This window comes from Schistocerca nitens, chromosome 9 (genome assembly GCF_023898315.1).
Source record: "Schistocerca nitens isolate TAMUIC-IGC-003100 chromosome 9, iqSchNite1.1, whole genome shotgun sequence".
NCBI classification, from domain to species: domain Eukaryota; kingdom Metazoa; phylum Arthropoda; class Insecta; order Orthoptera; family Acrididae; genus Schistocerca; species Schistocerca nitens.
Window position 1 is genome coordinate 363,130,921 of NC_064622.1, and position 24,433 is coordinate 363,155,353.

A 24,433-nucleotide genomic window follows, 5' to 3' on the forward strand; every position below is an offset into this window, starting at 1 on the left:
TGAAATAGCTTTTAGAATTCTACTTTCAAAGACGTATTATGGCTTTAAACATTTACTTTCTTCTCTTCCTCGCACTACACTCCTCCATCGCCTTGCCACGATTCGCGCGGCTAGCTCCGTCGGAGGTTCGAGTCCTCCCTCGGCCGTGGGAGTGTGTGTTGTTCAAAAATGGTTCAAATGGCTCTGAGCACTATGGGACTCAACTGCTGAGGTCATTAGTCCCCTAGAACTGAGAACTAGTTAAACCTAACTAACCTAAGGACATCACAAACATCCATGCCCGAGGCAGGATTCGAACCTGCGACCGTAGCGGTCTTGCGGTTCCAGACTGCAGCGCCTTTAACCGCACGGCCACTTCGGCCGGCATGTGTTGTTCTTAGCGTAAGTTACATTAAGTAGTATGTAAGCCTAGGGATCTATAACCTCAGCAGTTTGGTCCCATAGAACCTTACCAAAAAATTTCCAAAACACCCCTCCATCTTTTCCGCTCTATTGTCATCATTGTTTCCTTGTACTGATACTGCTTTCCCACAGTAAAAAAAGAAAAATCATCTTCGCCTTTTTCTTTCTTGATATGTCCCTGCCTCCTTTAGACATCGCATGCCAGACTTCTTTTGAAAATACGCTTAACGGCAATTGCTCATGAGAGTGTAGATTTTTCTTATACTGCTCACTTGTATGAGCTTTCATAAGCATATTTTATCTGATGAGGATTGTTCAAAATGGGTTATAAATGCCAAGTCTGAATGGTCGCATACCTCAAAAATGGATGACTTAATCGGTTTACTGGAGTAAATACAGTGTACTAACACTCAGAGGAATTGAAAACACAGTAGTGGTTCAAGAGGGCAAAAATGAAGGTGGTTACGTCCTTTTTCTAGGATAATACTGAAACACATGCTGACTTAAGGACAGATAAAGCCACGGATTTGCAGCGAGTAGGAGGTTTCAACAAGCAAGAAGCTGGCCTATTCTGTGCCATACTACATGAGCCTACGGACAAGATTACAGTCATTTTTTTTATTATGAACTTGGCCAGCTATGGACTACTTTCAAAGACGTATTATGGCTTTAAACATTTAATTTCTTCTCTTCCTCGCACTACACTCCTCCATCGCCTTGCCACGATTCGCGCTACGATACAGTTCTATATTTTTCTTATGAATAGTAGATCCGGAGCTCTTGTGCAACAGCGATCTCGTATTTATTTCCCATTTTATGCGTGCTTTCAGTTTATGATTAAAATCGCTTTGAATAAAATTGATGCAAACACAATATTAGATTGCACTAATATCAGTGCACTAAACGTACACTATACCGGAACGTATCCATGGATGAACTTCTTGTAGCAAATAGTTATGAGCGATCTAGATTGACAAACGTCGCGAAACCAGGGTCTGGGTGGGACTACTGGCAGAATGCAAAAATAAGTATCCCTGGATAGTTTAGATGTTTTTTAATAATCTTGCCATCTTTGTAAATCATTCTGGGTGACAAAACAATACAGTTACGACGGTGAATATTTAATGTTCATTGAGGAGCCAGTTTTGTGGCTTCCTTAGTGGTTGGTTGGTTTGTGGGATTAAAGGGACCAGACTGCGACGGTCATCGGTCCCCTCCTTAGTGGGAAGATCGACTTCTTCAAACACATTTTTTGTAAACTGTAAGCATTACTCAAGCTCTAGGCATTGTCATTTCAGTGTTGACTACAAGTGACTCAAAAAGGCACTTGATGTGCTTTACAAAAGATCAAAAATTTAAAAAATAAAAGTGGGAGGTTACAAACCGAGAGTATCATGCAGAAGGTTGGTTCAAATGGCTCTGAGCACTATGGGACTTAACATCTGAGATGAGCAGCCCCCTAGAACTTAGAACTACTTAAACCTAACTAACCTAAGGACATCACACACATCCATGCCCGAGGCAGGATTCGAACCTGCGACCGTAGCGGTCGCGCGTTTGCAGACTGGAGCGCCTAGAACCGCTCGGCCATAACGGCCGGCTGCTGAATGTTGACTTGCAGAGTATTGATGTAGTTGTAAAAGTTGGCCCAGCGGTAGCGCACTTTTTCGGGGACCAGCTAGCTGTCTCTTTTGCACTGACTTTTACCGATTGCGTGTCCCATGTGGTGGTGGTGCGTGTGAAGTCGTGGTTGTGAGAAAGTCACAGATCGGTATGGGAGGCGCGGACCGGGCCGGGCGAGGCGCGCTTTTAACGCCTTCCCCTGTCAGGCGGTAACCGAATCAAAAAAGCACTCAGGGCAGCGAGCGGCGCCGGCTGAGGCTGGGGGGCGTGGCCCTGTGCCTCCACTGTCAACCAGGGCCGCGCACGCACGGCAGGTGCGGGGTGTTTACTCGGCTGCGGTGGTGTGCGGAATAGCTCGGTCAACGAAGACCTACAACGGTAGGACGGAGTCTCATAAAGAACATGTTTAAAACCTCCACGATTGGAATTTGAGCGTGATGGTGAGGGGCGGGTGGTTGAGGGAGGGTGGTTGTTGGCAGGGTGCGGTCTTAGGGCGTTCATATGAAACGTTTTTATTTTTATTTTGAATACCTCAAAAAACTACAGTTCCTAGCGAAAATATTTACCAGTACAAAATTAAACTACATTTAATTTCCACAACAAAGCTCGTATTCTTTTTTCTTTACGACTAATAGTTCCCGCTTTGCAGGGGATGGAAAAAACTCAGATTATTAAAAACAGTACTTGAATGCTTTGAAATTAATGTTTGCTGTTAAGAACAAGTTTTGCATGTGTGTTCTATGTCAACTGCAATAGAGCGTTATTAAAGGATAAATTGTGTTCTGAGGGTATAAAACGTTGAAGGGGACGGGGATGTAGAAGCGTGGTGAAAAGTGGATCACCAGATGGTGGCCATGAAGTTCCCTCGTTCATACACTGAAGCACCAAAGAAACTTGCTGTGGTTTACCAACACAAGTACAAGGATAGCGTACCAATAGGGACAAGAAAGGAGGCATGAAGGGCCCCAAAACAGAAATAACAATCATCCATTTATTGCACCATTACACACGCACATCATGATATATGAGACATTATGACAAACAGTGTGCATAATGAAGGCCGCACAATTTTACCAATGTAAGAGATTAAAATAATACTAGCATAAAATTAACTAAAGTGCCTCGATGGAAATGTTTATGAGAAGAACACGACGGGGCCGCAAGGGAGGAGGCAACACAATACTTAACTCAGGTGCACCAAAACAAACAACGGACACCAGGCCGCGCTAACAACGGACACGTTAATGCACGCTCTCTCCGTTGGGGTTCCGCGCGTTCCACCCAAGTAATAGCTACCTGAAACATTTTAATACTTGGAACAGTACACCGGTGATCAGTAAATTTAAAAAACAATAACAGGACATAAAAATACAATAATTTAAGAAAATCACATCATATCAGTATGAGCTTAAGGTCTTTCTGTAATTAACATATTACGAAAGGCAAAGGGGCATGTGCCACTATTAAATCTTGCATAATTACACTACTAAATTTTCAGTACCCAAGTTTTAACGCAACAAGAATTAAATCATTTAAGTGATAATGTTACTTTAAAATAATAATAAACTTATTTCATACAAAAGAGGACCAAGAATGGCCCGATCAGTACTCTCCAGTGAAGCAGTTCACACAAATGGTACTCCACGGCTCCGAGCACACCGCTCCATACAAAATGCAACACAACCACAGCGACCCGGCGTACTACCAGAACCACCAGGCAGTAAACCAAAATCGTACTAAGCCAAAACAAGGACCGACTTTTAAAATAACGAGACCTAGCCCAGGCCGGACAACAGACCAAATGCCGGGAAATCCATAAGGAACCTCAGCCAACTTAATACCAAAACAACAATTTATGAACAATATGCAAAACACAAGACCTTCCGTTTAGTCGCGAAGGTGGCTCCGACCCGCCTGCTGAGGTGCCAAGCGTCGGTACGGTGTTCCGAATCAAGCTTAACCTTCGTTAACGGAAAGCGGAAGCACCACAAGACAAAATAAACTCCAATCTAACTGCGCAAGGCAAACTCCAAGGAGTGCCACTCGTAGACTATGCACTTGAAGATCAAACAAAGAGCCGGCCGAAGTGGCCGTGCGGTTAAAGGCGCTGCAGTCTGGAACCGCAAGACCGCTACGGTCGCAGGTTCGAATCCTGCCTCGGGCATGGATGTTTGTGATGTCCTTAGGTTAGTTAGGTTTAACTAGTTCTAAGTTCTAGGGGACTAATAACCTCGGCAGTTGAGTCCCATAGTGCTCAGAGCCATTTGAACCATCAAACAAAGCACCCAGACTAACGTGCCGCTGAACGACGCACTTCCATCACCAGCGTCTAGTAGGGTACGGAGAGCAGCGTAGCCCACCGATATACATCGACGGGACGGTAACCGAGGATAGCAATCCCAGCGACGGAGAGACAGGAGGACGAAATGACATCCCACCGCACACAGAAGGTATTTCAAACTCAGGCTCGACAAACTACAACAGGCGAGATTTTGCTCCCCTTGCGAATCAAGTTAAACGGCACATCACGCCGCTGTCCACACTATTAGCCGTAAAATCACGGTCCGGTCTTCCCGTCGGACCCACTCGGCGTCCAGACGCAAATAACCCCACCGAGCCGAACTGTCTTCACGCCCAGGCAGCCACCTCTTACCTCCTCACACGCCTCTAGTTAAGCCCCGGCCAGCGATCACACAGGGAAACAACCGCCTAACGTCAAAGCGCCATCTGGGTGAAAACTCCGCACTAAGATCGATACGGACTTGGAAATAAGCGAGCGCCGTAAGAAAACTGGTATAGGCTTGCGTATTCAAACACAGAGATATGTAAACAGACAGACTACGGCGCTGCCGTCGGCAACGCCTATATAAGACAACAAGATAAAAAAAAAAAGGTTCAAATGGCTCTGAGCACTATGGGACTTAACATCTTAGGTCATCAGTCCCCTAGAACTTAGAACTAGTTAAACCTAACTAACCTAAGGACATCACACACATCCATACCCGAGGCAGGATTCGAACCTGCGACCGTAGCGGTCGCGCGATTCCAGACTGCAGCGCCAGAACCGCGCGGCCACTTCGGCCGGCCTGCTACAATGGCTGGTTATCAGTATTTAAGTCTGTTTGACGGCGCACAAGCGATGTGTACCGTGACTATCAGGAATCCGGTAAAACATCAAATCTCCGACATCGCTGCGGCGGGGAAAAGATCCTGCAAGAACGGGACGAACAACGACTGAAGAGAATCGTTCAACGTGGCAGATGTACAACGCTTCCGCAAATTGCTGCAGCTTTCCAATGTTGGGCCATCAGCAAGTGTCAGAGCGCGAACCATTCAACGAAACATCAATGATAATGGCTTTCGGAGCCGAAGGCTCACTGGTGTTCCCTTGATCATTGCACGACACAAAGCTTCAAGCCTTTCCTAGGCCCATCAACACCGACAGTGGACTGCTGATGACTGGAAACATGTTGCCTGGTCGGACTAGTCTCGTTTCAAAATGTATCGAACGGATGGGTGTGTGGGGACAACTCCATGAATCCAAGAACCCTGCATGTCAGCAGGGGACTGTTGAAGCTGCTGGAGGCTCTGTATGGTGTGAGGCGTGTGCAGTTGGAGTGATATGGGACCCCTGATATGTGTAGTTACGTCTCTGATAGGTGACACGTACGTCAGCGTCCCGTCTGATCGTCTGCATCCATTCATGTCCATTGTACATTACGATGGACTTCAAAAATTCCATGAGTAAAATGCGACACCCTACACGTCCAGAATTGCTACAAAGTGGACCAGGAACACTCTTCTGAGTTTAAACACATACGCTGACCATCAAACTCCCTAGTCATGAACATTACTGAGCATATCTGGGGTGCCTTGCTACGTGCTATTCTGGAACGGTCCACCCCCTCGTACTCTTAAGGAAAGTCCGGCAGGATTCATGCTGATAATTCCCTTCAGCACTACTTCAGACATTAGTCGAGGTCATGCCACGTCGTGTTGCGGTGCTTCTGCATGTTCGCGGGGACTCTACACGATATTAGGTGGGTGTTCAAATGGTTCAAATGGTTCTAAGCACTATGGGACTCAACATCTGAGGTCATCAGTCCCCTAGAACTTAGAACTACTTAAACGTAACTAACCTTAGGACATCACACACATCCATGCCCGAGGCATGATTTGAACCTGCGACCGTAGCGGTCGCGCGGTTCCAGACTGTAGCGCCTAGAACCGCTCGGCCATTCGGGCCGGCCCGTTAAAAAATGGTTCAAGTGGCTCTGAGCACTATGGGACTTAACATCTGTGGTCATCAGTCCCCTAGAACTTAGAACTACTTAAACCTAACTAACCTAAGGACATCACACACATCCATGCCCGAGGCAGGATTCGAACCTGCGACCGTAGCAGTCGCGCGGTTCCGGACTGCGCGCCTAGAACCGCTAGACCACCGCGGCCGGCCCGGCCCGTTAAATTTTGATTCGGAAGCGGCGCAACGTATTGATTCTGACCATCCTGTAAAAGGAGTTAATTCCAGTTTATTAAATGAATACTTATTTGGAGTTGCTAAGCGACCTATCAAGTAAAAAATTTCAACGGATGCTGTGTCAGATGTCTACCACAGTGAACAGCGTGTCCCAAGTGTAACACACTGTAAATACATTCATCAGCCAGGTCAACACCTGGTATGTCCACCTTTGGCTCTGATAGCAGCGGCGACGCGTCGTGTCATGGAAGCAGTGAGGTCTTGGTAGGTCGCTGGAGGGAGTTGGCATCGTATCTGCACACACAAGTCACCAAATTCCCGTAAATTCCGGGGAGGGGGACGATGAGCTCTGACGCCACGTTCTCTTACATCCCAGATGTGTTCGACTGAATACATATTCGGCGAGTTGGGGCCACCACATCAACTGCGACCCGCCACTTTGTTCCACGAATCACTCCATAACACTTTTGACCTTGTGACATTACAATGGAACCTCATCGAAATGCCAAAGTTCCTTTACAAAACTGAGAAATGCAATTACAATCAAAGAACTGAACCGGTTGACAGCTAATTCTAACCATAAGGTCCCTCTTGTTCTAAGATACAAACCCGAAAATAATGAGGAGGGCAAATCATCACGAGAATTACAGAATGCTACTCCCCTTTATCAGCATGGATCCACGGTGCGTCGCAGCGGTTATTGAGTGATGCTGATGAAAGCCAGGTAGAAGAAGGCAGCCAGGGACGAGCAGTCGTCCGACACGAATGTTGCCAACCAACCGACGGGATGTCGGACTCCTGCTTGTAGTCGACGCTGACCCCGGTGAAGTACTCCGGTATCTTCGCTCTGCACAGGCCCTTGCGGAGCTCGTGGCTTCGGCCTCTCGGACCTCGTGACCACCTCTTGCCGCGACGCTACCGCCTGTCCTCAAACTTCGTGCCACTCTCTCGGGCCAGCGAACCCCGTGTATATATCAGCAAGCAAAGATCTTCTAAGGACGCAGTCCACAGATACCAAATTTTCCTCATAGATATTGGAAATAGGGCCGCAAGAGGGATAGTCGATACTACAGCTGAGCCAGTGGCGCCAGACAGAACAGCCTACTAATGGCTCTGAGCACTATGGGACTTAACATCTGAGGTCATTAGTCCCCTAGAACTTAGAACTAATTCACAAAAGAAGTAACAAAAATTCGATAAATTTCTCCCAAAAACATAGTATGGCAGCAGTCGTTTTCACTCAGTTAACTTTAAGGCAAAATTGGAAATACACTAGATTCAAATTTCAGCATAGATAGGCAAGTTGGCGGACAGTAGCGCTAGCATGTGGCCATGTACTGCACACAAAGAAAAGCCTGAAACTGTTAATGTAATGAACCAAAAGTATACCGCTCCAGCAACAGACTGAAATTTTAGAGCCTCCGGAAGACTGAGGAAGCACATTACAGTCGAAATAAGAACGGGAACTGATACTGATGGCCCACACTACTCATGAACTCGTGACTAAGTTCCCTTCTTTTACCATCTAACACAACAAAATAATGATAATTAAATCATCATTTAAAGTTTCTCTGACTAAAATTACTCTGAATGAAAGGAACGTTACTAGCGTTCTGCACGACTAAACTATACATCCTAAGACCTTCTTTTTACCAAAATGTGAGGATCCGTTTCCAGCTACGCCCACACAGTTCGCCATGCAGCCCAAGTCTGCTCAGTATGGTGGAACTAGAGAGGCAACGGCTTTATTTTCAAACTCAGTGATCCACCTGTAATCTGTTAACTTGCTTTATATTTGGTGCTAGCTCCACTTTTCCGAATTTGTTCACAGCGTTAAGATAGTGCAAACCGTACTCAACCGCCACTATTTCTGGCCAGCCTAAGAGTGTCCGCCTTTTCAGCCACAAGTAGGAGTATGTTAATAAAAAGGAGAATGGTTTTTGATACTGTAACTAACGGTACCAAATTATCATTTAATGAAAATAACAAATGTCGCGAAACAACTGTGACGTTTCAAGCTGATGGTTGTTCATATTCACAACTGCTCAAATGGTTGAAATGGCTCTGAGCACTATGGGACTCAACTGCTGAGGTCATTAGTCCCCTAGAACTTAGAACTAGTTAAACCTAACTAACCTAAGGACATCACAAACAGCCATGCCCGAGGCAGGATTCGAACCTGCGACCGTAGCGGTCTTGCGGTTCCAGACTGCAGCGCCTTTAACCGCACGGCCACTTCGGCCGTCTTCACAACTGCGAATACATTTGATGTATAACAGGCGCCAAGACCTCTTCACGCGGATAATGACCATGACGGTTAGATACAGTACAGCATGGCGTGTAAACGAAGCGCATGAAGCCTGCACATACTGCATTTCTGCGGCCTTTGCGATCCGCCTGAGTTTCGTGTCCCTTGCAAGCCGTGAAAGCGGCTGTATTATTAGGTGAAGTAGTCTCTGTCATTTTTGGCAACTTATGCCCAGCCGTGAGGGATTTATTTACCCTCTTTATTAGTCCACGAAGGATAATTAGGAAAAAATTCGTGTAGCAGCAAATTTTTGTACATTGATGGGAGGGAGTGTTATCAATTACATACTAAAAGAGATGGGTGGGGGGGCTTTCTAAGGTTCCGTGTTTATCTTTTTCTTAAATAACTCGAAAACCGCGGTTTCTAGCGGAAACGTTTACCAGTACCAAATGAAACTACGTTAAATTTCCTCCAGAAAAGATCCCATTCATTTTTTTTCTCTAGGACTGTTTCCGTGTAGCAAGGGATGGAAAAATGTGAGATTATTAGTTTTAAAGGTATGCAATGAATGTTTAATGTTAAATTTAGTGCGTTAAGTAAAAATATTAAATGTATGTAGAAAGTCCATTTGCAGTAGAGTCCTATTAAGGAATAAATTTTGTTCTGGCGTTGTCACAGGGTGGAGTGGGCGGGGATGGAGGGTAGAAGCACGAGGGAAGGTGTCGCCGGATTGTGGTCGTGCGCTTCCCTTCTTCATAGTTCTGCAAACTCAAGAGCCAGCACGTGTTTCCCCGCTGTATCTACCGCACTACGTAACAGGAACCAACTACACTGTATTTCACATATCGACCCTCGGCAGTGGGCCTTGAAACTTCTTGGAACATCGATATGAGTTACTAATAATGCTAAGGTAGGAAACACGTGCGGACAGAATCTGGCAAATCTGTGCACACTGCTCTAGAATGCTAGAGGCGAAAATGATTTTTATGTGCCCTGTACGATAGCTGTAACATTCTTCCGGGAAAGACAACTTCGCCCAGCATGAGCGCTGCTCACTATTCCTCCCCAAAATCTCCTGTTTATCAAGACTGTCACGACGTATTAGATATTCAGATGAGAAAGGCGAGAATGGACACACGCACGCACGGACATGTATATCAGTAGGTGGCTCCCGACAGAAGCTGCTGGGGCAACCGACGTCACTGCACACTTGGTTGACAACCCTGTGCGGTCACCGTAACTTCTGGTTCATCGTCCGACACGTACGGTAGCTGTTTTTCTCGCAACCATCAGGCTATCTGCGATACTGGTTAGCGAATTTGGGGCGTTTGTACCTGCGCGGTTTCTTCTTAGATTGGCGTAAGTAGGAGGTCGCGGTCACAGCTGAGCATTGTGTCACCGCACCTGAAGACGTCGGTCAGTTTCACCGATGAAATACTGTGTGAAATTGCTAACAACATCCGACATCTCACCCGAGAACTATATCTACAATATGCTGTGCAGTTCTCTGATGTGAGTAGACAAAATATCTTCACTGGGCTCTTGTTTATACATGATGAGCAGAAACATTTTGAAAAGCTTGCAAAGTTGCTGCAGGTTAGATTTGCTGAGAAATAATTGTTAAGAAAACAATCGATACGTAGTGCCATTTCCGAGTTAATAAAACTTTGAAGCTATCAAATTAGGATGTTGCAAACGTAAATTCAAGGGCCGGCCAGATACAATTACAATACATGTCCAGCTCTCTTGTTTGTTTTAGCAAACCAAGCGAACTAACGTTTGGCGTCTCCATTCCTGGTAGGCTACTTGAATCTGCGCAGGCAACGGCCTGATTGGCTTAACTTCAATGCTAATTAACTCCGAAACGACGCAACGCATCGAACGAGAGCTATTTCTCAGCGTTGCCTTCCCTATAGCACCCTAACAAACCTTTTAGACTATTTATGAGACCCCTATGCAGTGGACTCACTTTCCGTTCATTAAATGAGTATTTATTTACAGCTGTTACGTGAACTTTTGAGTAAAATGCGTTGCCATACACAAGGGCTGTGATACGTATAATTTGTAAAGTCTTGTAATCGTGTTGTTGTCACTTGGAGAGTTGTCTCCCAATTAATTGTTTTAGTAGTGGACTACATTCCATTCAGGAAATGCTGGCTCTTATAGAATGGGCTGCACTGAATGGAGAGCCTCTTACCACGCATCCACAATAAATCTTAAAAGGTGGGAGTAAATATGTGTAATGGAATGGAACTGATTATGTTCGCGTGTACAACACTAATCTGCTGTATTGCTTGACATATATTGAAATATCTGATGTTCCGTAACAGAGAGATGAGCTGTTTCTGTTGCACAGGGAGCCAGTTTAACCCCCTGGCCTGTTCAGATGTTGGGCGAGCTGAGGTTGGAGTGACGCACTGGATATCCCTCATGCTGTAAAATGTATCCTAGGCAATGGTAATGGAGACAAGCCACAGGTTAACGTAAGTGCGAGATAAGCCATAGCATTTGCGAAATTTTGGTACGTTTATAACCGGTGTAACCGCCAGAATGTTGGATGCAAGCATGCATTCGTGCATCTTTGTGTTGTACAGGGGCCGTATATCAGTTTGTGGCAAGGAGCCCCATGCTTGTTGCACGTGGTTCGTCATCAGAGGGATAGTTAATGCTGTTTGTGAATGACGCTGGAGTTGTCGTCCGATGATGAGCCATATATGCTAGATCTGATGTTCATACAGGCCAAGCCGCATGTCAACACACTGTAGAGCAAGTTGGGTTACGGCAGCGGTAGGTGGACAAGCGTTATCCTTTTGTAAAACACCCAAAAGAAGGAGGTTCTTACTCATTGGTCTGAAGATGACTACATTAGTGGTCGAAACCGGTCACCGTAATAAATAAATTGTGATCAAGACTGTTTTTGATAGTAAATAACCCCTGGGAATGTCGTTAATGAATGGCAGTATAACAGGTCGAATCACCAGACTGACGAACGAATTTACAGTCAGGATGGGTGGCATCATACGAAACCACATCCCAGACCATAACTCCAGATTTAGGTAGGGTGTTTAGCATACAGACGGACTGGTTGCAGGCCCTCAGCTGTCATCCTTCTAACCAACACACGGCCATCACTAGCACCGTGGCGGAACCAGCTTTCATCGGAAACAAAAGATCTCCAGCTGCCGAGAATTCCTCCTGGTAGTATGGTCGTGGTCCATGGAACTAATCTGTCCCTGACGTTTCGTCCAAAACTACGTTGGACATCTTCGGAGTTGCTCCTGGTTGTACTGAGTCTTGCCGACTGACGCGTCGGACGTCGAAGAACGGTCTAAATACCGTGGAAAGTGGGCGTGGTCTTGATTTCACGTGATAGCAGAGATAAACCTTGTCAAGGATAAAATCTAACAATCGATCATAGTACGTCAAAGATAAAAGCTTCTCACAGATTCCGTAACGCCACTATCCATATAACGCTGAGTTTTATAGCTTCTTCTTTTATATGAAAATTATCCCCATGTTTATATATTTCGATGGCTTCTCTATATAGCTGTGGATAATACTTGGTCACAATACATAAAACTTCAGTTTCCGAAAATTTCACTACGTGATCACCCAACTGAAGACCCCCCTGCGGGTCCGGGGATTAGAATAGGCCCGAGGTATTCCTGCCTGTCGTAAGAGGCGACTAAAAGGAGTCCATCCCCCTCACGGGGGTAGTTAGCGCCTGCGTCCGGAGACGGACGGTTTCACGACCTATAATCGTGGTTTTTTTGGTTTTTCGCTTCTCGTTTCTTCCTTCCTTTTGTTGGTTCCTTTCTTTGCTCTTCTCCACTTCACTGTCTTCCTTACTCTTTCCCTTGACTCCTCCTTGCCTTCTCATTGCCTTTTTCTCCTTGCCTTCTCATTGCCTTCTTCTCCTTGCCTTCTCCTTGCCTCCTTCTCCTTGCTTTCTCATTGCCTTCTTCTCCTTGCCTTCTCTGGTCTCCGCCTCGGCGTTTGAGACAGTCTGTCCTCTTTCTCCCTCTCTCTTCTTTTTCCTCTTCTTCCTTCCTCCCTGTGCGTGTCTGAAGGCCGACCCACGCGTTCGCACGCGTAGCCGGTGACGGGGTAACGCGTAAGTCCCCGCCCTGGGTAGACATGTAAGGCACGCGCGTACCCCCTGGTAAAGGCCAGGCCCGGGGAGGGGTGATTGCCTGAGCTGATACCTTCTGACCATGCCGATTGGTCCCTCCGTCTGTTTCTCGGGAGGTGTGACCTGAGGTGTAAACATTCACCTAAGGCGGGAGTGCCCTCTGAGAGGGTCCCCACAAGGAAGGAGCGCGCCATCGGAGACGCTGGCAATCATGGGGGATTCCTCCGCAATGGATTCTACTCCATCGCTTTCGACTTCGACCCATAAACGGAAACGTGACCAGCCAACAGTGACAAAAATACTACCGCCTGCCCCACAGTTCCTCGTAGTTTCTCGATCTGAGGACGGAAAGGATTTTTCCTCTGTCAACCCTTTCGTTATCCAGAAGGGCGTAGATGCCATAGCCGGATCTGTCAAATCTTGTACCAGGTTGCGTAACGGTACCTTATTACTAGAAACTGAGAGCGCCTTTCAGGCACAAAAACTGCTTCGGGCCACACTCCTGTACACATTCCCTGTCCGGGTGGAGGCTCACCGAACTTTGAATTCGTCTCGTGGTGTGGTCTACACTAGATCCCTCGACGGTTTGACTGACGAGGAGATTCAATCTTTCCTCGCTGAGCAGGGCGTGACGGCTGTCCATCGGGTCATGAAAAAGGTCAACAATGACCTTGTACCGACCCGGACACTTTTCTTAACCTTCGATAGTGTTAAGCTGCCATCGCGCATCAAGGCGGGCTACGAGGTTATTTCTGTTCGCCCCTATGTCCCGACACCTACGCGCTGCTACCAGTGTCAGCGTTTCAATCACACTCGACAGTCTTGTTCCAATGCGGCTAAATGTGTCACTTGTGGCAGGGATGCCCATGAGGGTGACTGTCCACCTCCGTCTCCTCGTTGTGTGAACTGTCAGGGTGACCATGCCGCATCCTCCCGCGACTGTCCTGTCTATAAGGAAGAACGCTGTATCCAGGAAATTAGAGTCAAAGAGAAAGTGTCCACCTCGGCTGCTCGCAAGCTATTGGCTAGTAGGAAGCCCACGCTGCTCCCAGCGGGGAAATACAGCACTGTCCTCGCCTCTCCTCGAACTACCCGGGAGGTCGCAACCCAGACATTCGATCTGACCTTCAGCACCACGGTCGTCCGTTCGGCCGGTGCTAAGATCGCGCGGTCGACGTCTCCTCTTCGTCCCATCACCCCACAGACACCAGCCCTTTCATCAGCTTCTGCTAAGACGAAGACCCAGAAGTCAGATGCACGGGCCTTCAAGAAGGAACCGTCCCGTGCAGACTTCCTACGTACCTCGACCTCCCAGCCTTCGTCCGGTACTTCCACCAAACGACCATCCAAGAAGGCTAATAGGAAGCACAGTTCTCCTTCTCCGCCACGGCGCATTTCTTCTCCTGCGCCACCCAGCGGTTGCCGCCCCAGGCCGTCATCCCTTTCGCCTGGCCGCACCGCTGGTAGCCGAACATCTGGCCGTTCACCGGCGGAGGAAGCTCCCCCTCCCGGCCATCTTCCCAAGATGGCCGATGAACCTATAGAACCAATGGACGATGACTGTCCGCCTACTGATAGCGGCGGCAGTGCTCGCTCGAAGCCAGGCCCTCAGCGGCCTTCGAGGTGACCCCTTCTCTCATCTTCTTTTTCTTCCGATGGCACTTATTAACTGGAATATTCGCAGCGTTCGCTCCAACCGAGAGGACTTGAAGTTGCTGCTCCGCTCGCATCGTCCGCTCGTCGTAGCCCTCCAGGAAACGAAGCTACGCCCATGCGATCAAATTGCCTTGGCACACTACACCTCTGTGCGTTTTGACCTACCCCCTGTGGTAGGTATCCCAGCTCATGGAGGGGTTATGTTGCTGGTCCGGGATGATATTTACTACGATCCCATCACGTTGCACACCGGCCTGCAGGCAGTTGCCATCCGCATTACTCTCCCCACTTTTACGTTTTCATTTTGTACCATTTACGCTCCATCGTCATCTACCGTTACCAGGGCAGACATGACGCAACTTGTTGCTCAGCTACCTGCACCATTTTTGTTAACTGGAGACTTCAATGCCCACCATCCTCTTTGGGGCTCTCCAGCATCCTGCCCGAGGGGCTCCTTGTTAGCAGACCTTTTCAACCAGCTCAATCTTGTCTGCCTCAATACTGGCGCCCCTACTTTTCTTTCGGACACATCTCATACCTATTCCCATTTAGACCTCTCTATATGTACTCCCCAACTTGCACGCCGGTTTGAGTGGTATGCCCTTGCTGATACATATTCGAGCGACCACTTCCCGTGTATTATCCATCTCTTGCAGCATACTCCCTCTCCGTGCTCCTCTCGTTGGACCATCTCCAAGGCAGACTGGGGGCTCTTCTCTTCCAGGGCGACCTTTCAGGATCAAACCTTCACAAGCTGCGATCGTCAGGTCGCACACCTCACGGAAGTCATTCTCGCTGCTGCTGAATATTCCATCCCTCACCCTACCTCTTCTCCACGTCGCGTACCGGTCCCCTGGTGGACCGCAGCATGTAGGGACGCTATACGTGCTCGTCGACGTGCTTTACGCACCTTTCAACGCCACCCTACAGTGGCGAATTGTATTAATTATAAACGATTACGTGCTCAGTGTCGTCGTATTATTAAAGAAAGCAAGAAAGCCAGCTGGGCTGCTTTCACCAGCACCTTCAACAGTTCTACTCCTTCTTCTGTTGTCTGGGGTAGCCTGCGCCGGCTATCTGGCACTAAGGTCCACTCCCCAATTTCTGGCTTGAAGGTCGCGAATGAAGTCCTTGTGGCCCCTGAGGCTGTCTCCAATGCCTTCGGCCGCTTTTTCGCCGAGGTTTCGAGCTCCGCTCATTACCACCCTGCCTTCCTCCCCCGCAAACAGGCCGAGGAGGCTAGGCCACGTGACTTCCGCTCCTCGAATTGTGAAAGTTATAATGCCCCATTCACCATGCGGGAACTCGAAACCGCACTTGGCCGATCACGGTCCTCCGCTCCAGGGCCTGATTCTATTCATATTCAGATGCTGAAGAACCTTTCTCCTGCGGGTAAAGGTTTTCTTCTTCGTACATACAATCGCATCTGGATTGAGGGACATGTTCCCGCATGCTGGCGCGAGTCTATTGTTGTCCCGATTCCTAAGCCGGGGAAGGACAGGCACTTGCCTTCCAGTTATCGACCTATCTCGCTTACCAGCTGTGTCTGTAAAGTGATGGAGCGAATGGTTAACTCTCGATTGGTTTGGCTGCTCGAGTCTCGCCGCCTACTTACCAATGTACAATGTGGATTTCGAAGGTGCCGCTCTGCTGTCGACCATCTGGTTACCTTGTCGACCTTCATCATGAATAACTTCTTGCGGAAGCGCCCGACCGCGGCTGTGTTCTTTGATTTGGAGAAGGCTTACGACACCTGTTGGAGGGCGGGCATTCTCCGCACCATGCATACGTGGGGCTTTCGCGGTCGCCTCCCTCTTTTTATTCGTTCCTTTTTAATGGATCGACAGTTTCGGGTACGTGTGGGTTCTGTCCTGTCCGACACCTTTCGCCAGGAGAATGGGGTGCCACAGGGCTCAGTTTTGAGCGTCGCTCTCTTCGCCATCGCGATCAATCCAATAATGGATTGCCTCCCAGCTGATGTATCAGGCTCCCTTTTCGTGGACGATTTTACCATCTATTGCAGCGCGCAGTGTCCACGTGTCTTGGAGCGCTGTCTTCAGCGTTCTCTTGACCGTCTTTACTCCTGGAGTGTCGCCAATGGCTTCCGTTTTTCTGCCGAGAAGACGGTCTGTATTAACTTCTGGCGCTACAAAGAGTTTCTCCCACCGTCCTTACGACTCGGTCCCGTTGCTCTCCCACTCGTGGAGACAATCAAATTTTTAGGCCTTACCTTTGACAGGAAACTTAGCTGGTCTCCACATGTGTCATATTTGGCCGCCCGTTGTACCCGTTCTTTAAATGTCCTCCGTGTTCTCAGTGGTATGTCGTGGGGAGCGGATCGAACCGTCCTACTTCGTCTATATCGGTCGATCGTCCGCTCCAAGCTGGATTATGGGAGCTTCGTATACTCCTCTGCACGGCCATCCATCTTACGCCGCCTCAACTCCATACAACATCGGGGTTTACGACTTGCGATCGGAGCATTTTATACCAGTCCCGTAGAGAGTCTTCATGCTGACGCTGGCGAATTGCCACTCACCTACCGGCGCGATATACTGCTTTGTCGGTATGCCTGTCGGCTACTGTCAATGCCCGACCATCCTTCTTATCGTTCCTTTTTTGACGACTCTCTTGACCTTCAATACGGGTTGTATGTCTCTGCCTTGCTACCCCCTGGAGTTCGCTTTCGTCGCCTCCTTCAACACCTTCATTTTTCGCTCCCTGCAACCTTTCGAGTGGGCGAGAGCCGCACGCCACCTTGGCTCCAGGCTCAGGTCCGCGTTCACCTCGACATCAGCTCGCTCCCAAAAGAGGTCACCCCCGGTTCGGTCTACCACTCCCGTTTTTTGGAACTTCGTTCGAAGTTCCACAACATGACTTTCATTTATACGGATGGCTCTAAGACCAATGACGGGGTCGGGTGTTCCTTTATTGTCGGGGCACAAAGTTTCCAATACCGGCTCCATGGCCATTGTTCGGTCTTCACAGCTGAGCTCTTTGCCCTCTACCAGGCTGTTCTGTACATCTGCCGCCACCGACATTCTGCTTATGTCATCTGCTCAGATTCCCTGAGCGCCATCCAGAGCCTCAGTGATCCGTACCCGGTTCACCCTTTCGTACACCGGATCCAACGCTCTCTTCAGCAGCTGGTGGACGTCGGTACGCCGGTTAGCTTTATGTGGGTTCCTGGCCATGTCGGTATCCCTGGGAACGAAGCTGCAGATGCCGCGGCCAAGGCTGCGGTCCTCCAGCCTCGGACAGCTTCTTGTTGTGTCCCTTCGTCCGATTTTAGCAGGGTCATTTGTCGGCGCGTTGTGTCGCTGTGGCATGCCGATTGGGCTGCACTTACCGACAACAAGCTTCGGGCCTTAAAACCTCTTCCCGTGGCTTGGACGTCCTCCTCACGCCTTTCTCGGCGGGAGGAGGTCGTTTTAGCAAGGTTAAGAATTGGACACTGCCGGTTCAGCCATCGCCATCTGCTGACGGCTGCGCCGGCGCCGTTCTGCCCATGTGGGCACTTGCTGACGGTTCGTCACATTTTAATGTCCTGTCCCGATCTTAAAACACTGCGCCTCGATCTTAACCTGCCTACTACTTTAGATGCCATTTTAGCGGATGACCCACGAGCAGCTGCTCGTGTTCTTTGTTTTATCAATTTGACAAACCTCGCTAAGGACATTTGATGATGTTTTTTAATCCTATGCCTGTCAGTCTGTCTTTTATTGTGTTTTCCCTTTTAGTTGTTGTTGTCAACTTGTGCCTCGCGGTGCATTCTTAGAGTAGTCAGGGCGCTAATGACCATTGAAGTTGTGCGCCCGCAAACCACAAAAAAAAAAAAAAAAAAAAAAAAAAACCCAACTGAAGAGCATGTTCCGCCACGGCTGACTTGTCTGCTTTCCCTAGTCGGCAAGGACTTTCATGTTCCTTCAACCGTGTATTCACACTTATCTTTGTAGTTCCTATGTAGAAGCTATCACATGTACACGGAATTTTGTATACACCACTTGCAGACAGAGGGGGACGTTTATCCTTAATGGATCGAAGTGCTTGGCTTATTTTCTTAGTAGGTCTGAAAATTGGTCGAACGCTATGTTTCCTTAAAATCTTGTCGATTTGATCCGTTACTTTTTTGATGCAGGGTAGAGGCTCCGTGTGCTTCCATCGCTGTGTCCTATCGTTGTCCTTAGGCCTCCTGTTATTCGGTCGAAAAACTCTATTTATTTCCTTACTAGAGTACCCATTGTCCTCAAAAGCCTGCTTTAGATGTTTTAACTCGGCGTCCGGGTATTGCGGTGCACAAATCCTTTTAGCTCTGTCCATTAGTGATGAATGGCATGCTAATGCAAGTGTCTGTCGGTATGTGTAACCTTCCGAAAGACTTTATGTCATCACATCATTCTCTCTCACAACGGAGATATCCAAGAAGGATATTGCATTCTCTCTCTCCTGGATTTCAGGATTTATACTACTTATCACGTGAAATTCAGACCACGCTCTCTTTCCAAGGTGTTTCGGCCGTTCGTCGACGTCCGACTCGTCAGTCGGCAAGACTCGGCACAACCAGGCGCACCTCCGAACATGTCCAACGTAGTTTTGGACGAAACGTCAGGGATGGAAGAGTTACATGGACCAAGGCCATACAACCCGGAAGAATTCTCGGCAGCTGAAACATCCGGTCGTGAAAGCCTTCATTGTACACTCCTGGAAATTGAAATAAGAACACCGTGAATTCATTGTCCCAGGAAGGGGAAACTTTATTGACACATTCCTGGGGTCAGATACATCACATGATCACACTGACAGAACCACAGGCACATAGACACAGGCAACAGAGCATGCACAATGTCGGCACTAGTACAGTGTATATCCACCTTTCGCAGCAATGCAGGCTGCTATTCTCCCATGGAGACGATCGTAGAGATGCTGGATGTAGTCCTGTGGAACGGCTTGCCATGCCATTTCCACCTGGCGCCTCAGTTGGACCAGCGTTCGTGCTGGACGTGCAGACCGCGTGAGACGACGCTTCATCCAGTCCCAAACATGCTCAATGGGGGACAGATCCGGAGATCTTGCTGGCCAGGGTAGTTGACTTACACCTTCTAGAGCACGTTGGGTGGCACGGGATACATGCGGACGTGCATTGTCCTGTTGGAACAGCAAGTTCCCTTGGCGGTCTAGGAATGGTAGAACGATGGGTTCGATGACGATTTGGATGTACCGTGCACTATTCAGTGTCCCCTCGACGATCACCAGTGGTGTACGGCCAGTGTAGGAGATCGCTCCCCACACCATGATGCCGGGTGTTGGCCCTGTGTGCCTCGGTCGTATGCAGTCCTGATTGTGGCGCTCACCTGCACGGCGCCAAACACGCATACGACCATCATTGGCACCAAGGCAGAAGCGACTCTCATCGCTGAAGACGACACGTCTCCATTCGTCCCTCCATTCACGCCTGTCGCGACACCACTGGAGGCGGGCTGCACGATGTTGGGGCGTGAGCGGAAGACGGGCTAACGGTGTGCGGGATCGTAGCCCAGCTTCATGGAGACGGTTGCGAATGGTCCTCGCCGATACCCCAGGAGCAACAGTGTCCCTAATTTGCTGGGAAGTGGCGGTGCGGTCCCCTACGGCACTGCGTAAGATCCTACGGTCTTGGCGTGCATCCGTGCGTCGCTGCGCTCCGGTCCCAGGTCGACGGGCACGTGCACCTTCCGCCGAGCACTGGCGACAACATCGATGTACTGTGGAGACCTCACGCCCCACGTGTTGAGCAATTCGGCGGTACGTCCACCCGGCCTCCCGCATGCCCACTATACGCCCTCGCTCAAAGTCCGTCAACTGTACATACGGTTCACGTCCACGCTGTCGCGGCATGCTACCAGTGTTAAAGACTGCGATGGAGCTCCGTATGCCACGGCAAACTGGCAGACACTGACGGCGGCGGTGCACAAATGCTGCGCAGCTAGCGCCATTCGACGGCCAACACCGCGGTTCCTGGTGTGTCCGCTGTGCCGTGCGTGTGATCATTGCTTGTACAGCCCTCTCGCAGTGTCCGGAGCAAGTATGGTGGGTCTGACACACCGGTGTCAATGTGTTCTTTTTTCCATTTCCAGGAGTGCATGAAAAGATCGCCAGCCTAACCTACAATGAGCTCCCTCTTGACACCACTGAAGTCGGAAATCGTGGTGGTTTGGAGGCAGTGGAATGCACGCAGGAGGACGTCTGGCTCGGAGCCGTCACTGAAGTAACCGATTCGTAACATTTCATTGTATCACTGTAATGCCAAGTGCGGCTCACATTGCTGCTGCAGATGCAGTACGATGTGCCACAGCCGTGCACCAAACACGATGGTCTTCCCTCTCGGTAGTGCCACTTGGCCGTCCGGAGACCGATCTTTTTATGATCGTACAGTCTCGTGACCACCGTTGCAGCAATCATGTAGCCGCGTCGGATTAGCCGAGCGGTCTGAGGTGCTTCAGTCATGGACTGTGCAGCTGGCCCCGGCGGAGGTTCGAGTCCTCCCTCGGGAATGGGTGTGTGTGTTTGTCCTTAGGATAATTTAGGTTAAGTAGTGGGTTAGCTTAGAGACTGAAGACCTTAGCAGTTAAGTCCCAGCCGGCCGGCGTGGCCGTGCGGTTCCAGGCGCTTCAGTCTGGGACTGCGTGACCGCTACGGTCGCAGGTTCGAATCCTGCCTCGGGCATGGATGTGTATGATGTCCTTAGGTTAGTTAGGTTTAAATAGTTCTAAGTTCTAGGGGACTGATGACCACAGGTGTTAAGTCCCATAGTGCTCAGAGCCATTTTTTTGAGTTCACTCCCATAAGATTTCACACACATTTCAACGCATTTAGCAATCATGTACAGCGGTTACTTTCCTGTAAAGTGTTTCCGAAATATCGCAGAAGGAACATCCAGCTTCTCAGAGACCTAGCATACGACCTCATTCAAACTCAGTGAGGTACTTTGTCGCCCTAAAGGCATTTTGCCTAACATCAACTCACCACGTCCAAAGGAAACTAACGCCCACGACCGTTATTGACTGTGTTTAAACCTGCTTTGCGTCCTCATAGTGAATCTACTAGCGCCACTCTTACGTGACTCACTAATAACAAGCCTACTAACTATAGTTGATGTCACACGGCTCCTTCCAGCTGTTGCGACTTTTATCCGTCAGTGTATAACATACGCACCTACATAGTAAACAAACGCTTGTTAAAATGCAACACAAAAGGAAGATGACCGTAAAGAGGCAGCGACTCTTAGCAACAATACATACACTAAACACTAAGAACCGAAACACCATTTTAATTAAGCAAACAGTGAAAGTTAGTGTTTACAAACGCCGAAAATCGGATATCGTGGTTTCAACGAGATAACGCGGTACACTACCAAGGCGAACATATATGTGATAACAAGATCTTAAAATAAAACGAAAGGATGAACAAAGAGTAATTTCACCTTCAGCAACTTGCACTCCACAAAATAGTTACTTACCTAACAATTAGGGAATAACGAAAAGATTGTAACATACAGGGTGGCAACGAAATGTGTTACCATTTTTTTAATATAAACTTTATTGTCAATACAACCTGAAAGGAACATATACTACAATGAAGAGCCGTCCATGGAGATTTGTTCTAACTCAGCACACGCTGAATATGTCCACCATTCGTTTCCTAACTTCCTTCAAACAAACACTGAAGTTAGTGATTACCCTACGGCAATGTCTTCCGTAATTTCATTGCAAGCTTGAAGAATAAGTATTCTAAGCTCCATTAAATCACGCGGACGTTTCGGGAAAATTTTTTCCTTCATGTATCCCCAAAGAAAAAAGTCGCATGGATTGAGATCTGGACTGTTGGGGGTCCAATTTTGTCCGTCATTGAAGCGACATGGAAACCTGAGTGAAATGATTTGCATGTCGAAATGCTCGTGTAAAAACTCCAACACAGTGTTTGCAGTATGTGGCGTTGCTCCATCTTGCATGAACCACCGCGTGTTGAAGGGCAAGGCAGTAGCAAGAAGCTGTGGAATGAAGCTATTGCGAAGCATGCTCAAATAACGCTCGCTGTTCACAGTTTCTCCAAAGACAAAGGGTCCAATAAGTCCATGACTGAAAATTGCTGCCCACGCTGTAATCCTCGGAGAATAATGTTGTCGTTCATGAAGAACTTGTGGGTTTTCAGTGGCCCAAAAGCGTACATTTTGTTTGTTAACCAATCCGTCTAAATGAAAATGCGCCTCGTGTGAAAAAAAAAAAAAACGTTGTTGAGAGTTTCTTCCCTATCCTCCGCCCACTGAGCAAACAGTAGTCTCTGCTGCTTGTGTTCTTCAGTGAGCTTCTGTGCTCAGGTCATCTTGTATGGTACATATGGAGGTCACTTTTAAGAATGCTTTGAACGGGGCGTCTGGATATTCCCAGTTGCACTGCTGCCTTTCTACACGATTTCCCGGGACTTCTCTGTACAGCAACTCGTACCGCTTCAATATTCTCCGGCGAACAAACAGTCTTAGGCCGCTTCCAATACTGTTCCTTCCTGTACAAATTTATCGTACAGCCTGTGGATGGTCTTGCAAGGGACCCATCGTGTGTTAAACTGTTGTCGAATACGCCTCTGAGTCACAACAAGGCTTTTCGTTTCATAAAAAAGTAACACAATTGCCGATCGTTACTGTGTCGTCAGTCTTCCATTGTCAGCCATTGCTGTTTACTAGTCTCCTAGCGCCAGTATCGTGAATTACACGTCATTTCGTAACTCATTTGTTCCTCCAAGCTCTGCTGGATCTGCTGTAGAGATCCCAGAGGGATATCTAATGTGCGTCGTAAATTGTGAAAGAAAAAATTGGTAATACATTTCGTGCGCCACCCTGTACAATTACAACGCGACGTCTATTGTCGCGATGTCGCGATCTGGACTCGGACGCGTGTACCGGAAAAACGGAATATTTTTCGATAAGATATGCCGGGAACATGCTTGATTCTGTTGGGATTATGAGTACATCTACCCCAAATTTGTGGCGCGCGGATGTTTCCCTGTGAGGGCGTTTTACTGAAAGGTGGTCTTATTATGTAGGTAGACTGAACATCTATTTGAGCATAGCTTCAGAAAGAGTGAAATTTCTTGTTACGAGAGCGAAGAAGTCGTATACGATACCCGTGGAATAGCCCACTTACGGCAGTGATAGTAGTATCTCTGAACTTGTGTATCCTTGGCTCATTTGTAGAGTAGTAGTCGAGTGTTGTACACTGAGTAAGCTGGCAGAAATTTCTGCATAGTGCATATGGGAAGAGGATTTTGCTGAAGAAAATCGTTAGGAGTTCTTAATCTGATGGAAGGACTTACAGACGCAGCACTAATGGAACAGAGAGAATGGGCTTGCATTATGGATGTGTTTTTGGATTTTTTTCTTTTGCTGGCGCGTACTGATAATGTTAGCGATTCTTGAAACAGAACAGTCCACCTCGCCATCTCAGTTTAGGTAATTTCAGTTCAATTCATTTCAATTTGCATAATTGTAAAAACATTACCTCGTAAGAATTTTGTAAATAAAGTGTGGTTTTTGGTTTTATGCTAGATCTATGTTCTTGTAAATAAGAGTTTAAAATATAGCACAGTCACTGTAATGGAAGGGGTAGTATTTTCATTTCGACTAAGAGTGTTTTTTATTATGAGAAAATTATCCCAATCTTTCTCGCAGCGGTTTAGTTTTGCTTTAGCTTTTTATTTGGCGCGATTTTGTCGTTCCGCTGTTGTTGGTAGTTACATTCGATATAGTTTTGGGTGATCGTGAGGTTCTTTATGAAGTTTTGGCTGAGTTTTTCATTTCATATTCCCATTGCACAAATTGGAAATTGTTATCTGTAATTCACACTTTGAATGGACAGTGGAA

The 24,433-nt window shown here is 47.9% G+C and overlaps 1 protein-coding gene across 1 annotated transcript in view; it reads left to right on the plus strand.

The window, feature by feature from the left end:
* Window positions 1–3,618: 3,618 nt before the first annotated feature.
* The window catches only part of LOC126204242 (hemicentin-2-like), a 308,103-nt gene continuing 287,288 nt past the window's right edge, over window positions 3,619–24,433 (plus strand). The window contains exon 1 of the mRNA XM_049938636.1: window positions 3,619–3,745. Coding sequence (XP_049794593.1) covers window positions 3,619–3,745 — 127 coding nt within the window. The remainder of the gene's footprint in view (window positions 3,746–24,433) is intronic.